We start from the raw sequence: 6,991 nt of genomic DNA, 5'->3' as shown, positions 1-6,991 counted from the left end.
ATTACACCCTGTCTTCATTAACTCTGGCTTGTTTCTGTTATAGTGAGATTTTGTGCCATGAACATAACAAGACAGCAGGAAAGACAGAGAAAACAGGGATTAAACAAAATTAAGGAATTAGGATTCTTTAAATAGGTTTTTATTTAAAAACTTGTTGGCAAGCTGCCCTGACACCTTCAGATACATTCTCTTTCCTTTTAATGTGTCTGGAAAATTTCAGACCTTTCAGTTCCCAATGTGGACTGATAAGAAGATGCAGTAAGGTGGTTCTTCAACAACAGAACTTCATTACAACTTCCTCTTCAGAGGAGCTTGTATCAAATGACTTAACCTTTAAAAAAGAAAGATCAGGGCCACTTCAAGGAACTGCTTAATGTAAGAAGCAAGACCCAATGTAGAGTTTAAGGTAAATATTTTCTCAATTCTGGTATAATTCTGGATATCATTGCAATACTATGTCGTTGTTCTTAGCACAGGACCTGCTGGCCCAATGTCACTGTTAACCCCATTGATACTGAACAAATTATAAGATACAATTAGAATCACAGAACGGTTTGGGTTGGAAGGGACTTTAACGACCATCTAGTTCCAACCCCCTGCCATGGGCAGGGACACCTTCCACTAGACCAGGTTGCTCCAAGCCTCATCCAGCCTGGCCTTGGACACTTCCAGGGATGGGGCATCCACAGTTTCTCTGGGCAACCTGTCCCAGTGCCTCCCCACCCTCTCCGGGAAGAATTTCTTCCTGAGACCCAATCTAAATCTCTCCTGTTTGAGTTTAAACCCATTACCCCTTGTCCTGTTACTACAGACCCTTGTAAAAAGTCCTCTCCCAGCTTCCTTGTAGCCCCTTCAGGCACTGGAAGCCTGCAATAAGTTCTCCCTGGAGCCTTCTCTGCTCCAGGCTGAACACCCACAACTCTCTCAGCCTTCCATCATAGCAGAGGTGCTCCAGCCCTCTGAGCATCTTAGTGGCCTCCTCTGGGCTCGCTCCAACCAGTCTATATCCTTCTGATGCTGAGGCCCCACAGCTGGACGCAGCACTCCAGGTGGGGTCTCCCCAGAGCAGAGTCCAGGGGCAGAATCCCCTCCCTCGCCCCCCTGGCCACGCTGCTCTGGATACAGCCCAGGACACGGTTGGCTTTCTGGGCTGGCAGTGCACACGGCCAGCTCATGTCCAGCTTTCCATCCCCAGTACCCCCATACTATTTTCAAGTAAAGCCTCTTTGAACAGCTTCATAGTGAGGTAGCTTCTGCTTTTTTTTGCTGCAAAGTTAAAAAAGGAGAGGAAGAAAAAAAAGTCATCTTGTTCCATGTCTGAATCATTAGGGATAACTGATGAGAGGACTGGCCTGAAGAGATGAAGACTGACCAGGCAGAACAGGCTTGGGTTTCAGCTTTCTTTGAAGGGTATTCATCAGCTTGTAACCACCCTCAACACTGATTTACAGTTGATAACCCATGAACTGTTCAGGGAAGCTGTTAGCACTTTAAGCAAAAAACTGTTACTCCAAAATACAGAGATAAAGTTTTCCAAAGATTTTGTTTCTTTGGTGTTAAGCATCAGGGCTGAAAAGTGGTTCTAGGCAGACAGTCTGCTCTTTGATTCTGAGACCAACTGCATGTCAGTGGCAGTGTGTAAAAGGTAGTGATTAATGAGGAACAACTCGTTCTCCAGAAATTCAAGGAGAATTCAGTTAATTTGAGCCTCCTCTAAAAATGCTGATTTGTCAGGTTTCCTGTTTGTGCAGCATCCATGCAGGACCTCACTTCATACCAATGATGAGGCCATTTCCTACTGCCGAAGGAGAGAAAAACGTTTGTAGTGGAAGAGTCGAATTGTTGAGCACAGCAGTTCTATGCCCAGTTTTGTTACCACTTGGTAACTTTCTTCTGTTTATGCAGATTTTATTTGCATTGTTTCACAGGAACAGGCTGAAGATGCATAGCTCGCATAAGCATCCATTCCTTGTGACTAGGGGTCTGGTTGCTGTGTTCTTACTTTACAGCCGATGTTTGACTTGCATTAGGCAAACCAGAGGTGTTACTCCAGTAAAGACTAAGTGGCCTCCTGTTCCATCAGGACATTTCTTCTGCGTTAATACCACACGTTTGATAGACCCTCCGTCTTGATCCTGAGCCAAATCCTCAGTTCAGGTGGATGCCATGTATGTTCAGTGTTCTGCATTGAGCAGTGAACAATATTTAGGCCGTATCCTCAGTGTGGTGCTCTGGATAAGCTGCAAGCAGGCCGCAGGCCGATGATAGGTATCATGGCTGTTTGCAAGCCTGGGCTTCGGGCTGTAATCCTGGACACCCAAGTAGAGTGGATTCCGAAGTTGACAAAGCAGGATACAGTATTTCACAACCTCATATAATTTTGATATTACAGCCCAGAGCTCAGGGCAGTAGAATACAAGTCCCACTGCTTCTGCTGTAAGTTTGGGTTCTTTTCTTCTCATTTTCTTTGTCTATCTTACCTGCTTGGCATGATACTTGTGCTCAGATTCAAAATGTGGGAGGCAGCTGTTAGGTGCTACATCATGTTTTAACAGGGCTGCAGTATCAGAAGTCACTGTTACATTTTTGGCTGAACCTTTATCCTTTCTCTTGCAGGGCTATAGCCCTGCCCCTCAGTAGCAAACTGGGTGTGAGAGACAAGCAGAGACCAAAAGCTCAGCCCAACCCCACGCTGGAAACGTTCTACAGTACACGCTGCAAGAACCCTGAAGAGGTGAGTCCTTTCTACCTTTGCTTTCACCTAGATTGAGCCCTTGTGTCTTTTAGCCAAATAAAATGACATTTGGAATCCTGAAGTTTGATAACGCCACTCACGTTTGGAAGACCAGCAAAGCGGCAGGAACCACCATAGCACAAGGCACCTGACACCAGCCAGCCACAGGGCCGTTCTGCAAATGCCGTCAGGTATCAGTTCTGCTTCTGAACACGTGGCAGTTGCAGCTTTCTATAGGGAGTGTTCAGAAATCTAAATTTCAAACTTCTATGGACAGGATACTCTTCTCCCAAAGGAAATAACGACAACTCCTGTTCTCTCTTGTGTTTTCCTTACACATGGCACAAACTGAAACACAGGAGGCTCCATCTGGACATCAGGAAACCCTTTCTTACTGTGAGGGTGACCAGGCACTGGAACAGGTTGCGCAGAGAGGTTGTGGAGTCTCCATCCTTGGGGATGCTCAAAAGCCATCTGGATGTGGTCCTGGGCAACCAACTCTAGGTAGCTCTACTTGAGCAGGGAGGGGTAGGACCAGTTGACCTCCAGAGGTCCCTTCCAACCCCAGCCATTCTGTTATTCTGTGATGGCTTTTTTTCATATATTAGCAAATCCCTGGCACAGCAGCTGCCTTGAACTGACTCTGTTGCTAGGCCTCGCGGCTTAGCAGGCATGAATTGCTTGATACTCCTGGTTCTGGGGGGTGCATTCTATTGCTGTGCAATCAACGGGTTTGAGATTGGCCTTTCAGGAAGCCAACTAAAGTCTTAGCCATCATCACAGAGATTGTAAGGAACATCAGAAAACTGCAAACACAGTTTGTGTGTAGTTTTCCTGTGAGAGAGAAAAAGTGAACTTGGCAGGATAATCCGGAGTTATAGTGGCTGCTGCTGAGGGTAAAAATATTGGCAGGATTGTGAATTGTCAGGCAATATTAGGATTTAACCTTGTCAGTGAAGTCCCTGTATGTGATAGGGAAAGGAATCACATTTTCTTTCAGCCCCTATTTGTAGGCTTGCTTGGCCTTGAAGCAATAGCTATTAACTCTTCCCATGGATGCACGAGCAGTGGGGTGGGGTTCTAGTCCCAAGGGGTAGTCCTACTGCGAACACGTTGCTGCCTTGACTGTTGTAGGGTGGTTCGTACTGCAGTGGGCCATGGGGAGCCCCAGTACTTTCAGTACTAGGTTGAAAGTAAAAGAATGGAAGCTAAAATAAAAATCTGGGTTGTGCAGCCAGCCTTTCTCCGCAGCAGTAGGAAGGAGAGTCTCAGGAGCACTTGCCAGTACGGTGTTCCCTGACCTTCCGCTTGCCATTATGTTGTTTCCTGACTTTCCTCTTGCCTGTCTGTGAAATCCACATATTCCTTGGTAAATCCCAAAGAATCTGTGAGATTGGAACATACCATCACAACTATTCTCCTGACAGCAGTGTGATGTGGAACAAAAATAGTGCAGTGGGCTGCTGCCTTGTGCTCTGTCATTCATCAATTACACCTCAGCCAGTCTTCCAGCTTCCTCCCTCTCCCATGAGCTCTCAGACACCTGCTTATGAGTCAGCATTTATTTGTCCAATGCAAGATGAGATTTTGCTCTTCTCAGGAACCTTCTTGGTGGGAATTCCACCTTATGGAGCAGTTGGAGAATATAAATCAATGTCTCCATTTGTTTCCACCACAAGAACAGAAATCAGTAAGTAGGACTGGAAATAAGCACATCTGAAAATTGGTAATGAACATCCTTGGTACATCATGCTTGGACTATATAAGTCGCTCTTGCATGATATCATCAACGTAAGTGCATTCCATGAAAAACTATTGCCTTACTTAAAAAATAAGGCTATCCATGGTGACACTGCCAGAATGAATATAAAATATCAAAAACTTTTTTGATGTCACATACCAATCTCTTTTAAGAGCCTAAGGACAAGAAGGAAGGTAATTGCAAGATTTCTGTGGGTAATCTATTGAAAAATTATCCCTAACAGGTTTACCACACAGGAGAATATCCAGCAGGAAAATAGTATTGCCTCTGCTCACGATGTCAGTCGTGTTATTGGCTGATGCTGCATTAGAATGGTGAAAGGCATGGTGAGATTTGGTGCAGGACTTAAAAAATTACTTAAGATGCAGTAAGTCTTCCTTGGAATGACAGATTTGAGTGACTAGGTCTCTTAACACAGGGTGATGAAGTGATTTGACAACGAACTCCTGTGAGGAGATGAGACCACTGTTCAAAAGGTGAAACTGCGGAAGTTCACAAAAATGTGAAGTTACAACATTTCACATTAAGAACCAGTTGCTTACTGGGGGAATGGAAAGATTTTCTCCTATCTGAGGTCTTTACACTAAGAATGGACAGCTTTCTGAAAGATGCCTTAGCTTGAACACATTTGGGCTTGCCAGGAGCCCCCAGCTCTGTGGTGGGTCAGACGAGATGCCCACATTGCCACTTCTGACCTTCAAACCTGGATCTGAACCCTGCTGCCCCTCCTCTTTTCCAGGGTGAGCTGATCAGTCTAGCCAAACAGTGTGATCTGCCGGTGCGGAAGGTGGAGATGTGGTTCCGGCGCCGGAGGAACACAGACCGACCCAGCCTGTCAAAGAAGTTTTGTGAGGCCTGGTGAGCAGGAGCCCAAGCCATGAGCAGCAGGGGCCTTTCACTGGAGCTGAGCTCTGCAGACAGCTCGCTGTCTCCCCACCCACCCTCTGCCCCTATGCAGAGAGCATCCCAGCTCCACAGCCTCCCTGCCTGCTCTCCACCCCTGTGCAGAGGGCGTCTCCAGTCTTCCCTGTCCCACCTGGTGGTTCTTCAACTCTCTGCTGCTTCTCTGTTACTGAAACATTCCTTGCTTTTCCTCCCAAGTCTTCTTTTATTCCTGTCTCACCTTTATTCCTTATAGGGCCTCTGTTTCTGACTTTGTAAGACTGGCATTCTGCTTTGAAACACAGTTGTACCTGGAAAAACTCCCTCCTACTGTTTTGCGTCTTCCTGCTTCTTGCTGCTTTGCTGCTGTTTTGGTGCCTCCAAAACAGTCAGCCTTTCTGTCGCCTTTCCCATGACTTTCCCTTTGCTTCACTGCAAGCTGATTCCTCTGCTGCATCTTTTCTGCAGATGTTCTGCACGCTGTTGCTTGCAAAAGTCACGGGCAACAGGCTAGGTTGTATTCTGCTGTCAGGTGACTTCAACATCCTGAAAGTCAAAAACCAGCACCCTTTTATAGTGGCACAGAAAAGGGCCTGTGAAGCAAAGAAAGCTTCTTTGCTCTTTCCAAAGAGCAAAACTCTTCTTGGAAACAGCTGTGTAGAAAACCTCTCTGTTAGGTGCAGGCACAAAATAAATCTCACATCAGCCAGTTCTGTGAATGTTAGTTCTGACTGAGCTGTCCACAGTAAAGGAGTATTCTGCTGAACTCGGCTGAAATGCCTTACTTAAGAGTGGCTGCTCTGCTGTTAGTGTAAGGAAGTGTGTTCTCCCAGGGAAGCCACGGTGATGAAAGAAATCATTAAATACCTGCAGTGCTATTCATCTGTCTGAAGTGTGTTTTCATAGGGTAGGCATCAACTTTGAGCTAATCACATCGTGCTCCATTTAGCACTTGACCTCTGATTTAAAACTCCTGCCTAAAAACCCTAATTGAAAAAGAAAAAAAACCTGTGTGTTATTGTGCTGGTTTTAGTTAGGACAGAGTTAATGCGAATGTCACCGTACGTTATTGCTAGCCAAGGTTAAACCACAACAATTATTTATTTATGCTATTCCAGTTAGTTGCAGTTAGAAATATTTACAAAATCTGTGGACAAGGAGTTGTAAAGCAGCCATGCTTAATCTGCTTCCATCGAGATAAAATTTGTAAACAGTAAATAGTAAACACTAAATACGTCTTTGACTCATCTCACTGAGGATGGTGTCATTCCACCTGCCCTCTATCACCTGTTGCAGTCTGTAGGAAGAATGTCCTTCCAGTGTGACGTAATATTTTTGTACAGTTTAGGTCTGTCTTGGAGCTCCAGGGGTTTTCATTGACAGGTGGAGTCTCTCTCTGTCACAATATTACTTCTGATTCATTATAGAGACTTTTGGAAATGAAAGGGCTGAATTTGACAGTTCCACTCCTTTGAAGATTTCCTGTGTTTAGATTTGTGCTGGTTTTGGCTGGGATAGTTTATTTTTTTCATCGCAGCTAGTACGGGGCTGTGCTGTGGATCTGTGCTGAAGACAGCACTGACAGTGCAGGGATGTTTCAGTTCCTGCTGCGA

The 6,991-nt window shown here is 45.4% G+C and overlaps 1 protein-coding gene across 1 annotated transcript in view; it reads left to right on the top strand.

Moving 5' to 3' along the window:
- Nucleotides 1-2,616: 2,616 nt before the first annotated feature.
- The window catches only part of LOC104506275 (ceramide synthase 4-like), a gene marked incomplete at its 5' end in the record, with an annotated part of 16,690 nt that continues 12,315 nt past the window's right edge, over nucleotides 2,617-6,991 (top strand). The window contains 2 exons of the mRNA XM_010147174.1: nucleotides 2,617-2,734; nucleotides 5,236-5,354. Of these exons, the coding sequence (XP_010145476.1) occupies nucleotides 2,617-2,734; nucleotides 5,236-5,354 (237 nt within the window). The remainder of the gene's footprint in view (nucleotides 2,735-5,235; nucleotides 5,355-6,991) is intronic.

Source organism: Eurypyga helias, unplaced genomic scaffold (assembly GCF_000690775.1).
Source record: "Eurypyga helias isolate BGI_N326 unplaced genomic scaffold, ASM69077v1 scaffold11172, whole genome shotgun sequence".
In the NCBI taxonomy this organism is placed as follows: Eukaryota; Metazoa; Chordata; class Aves; order Eurypygiformes; family Eurypygidae; genus Eurypyga; species Eurypyga helias.
This window is presented reverse-complemented; position numbering and strand designations above follow the sequence as displayed.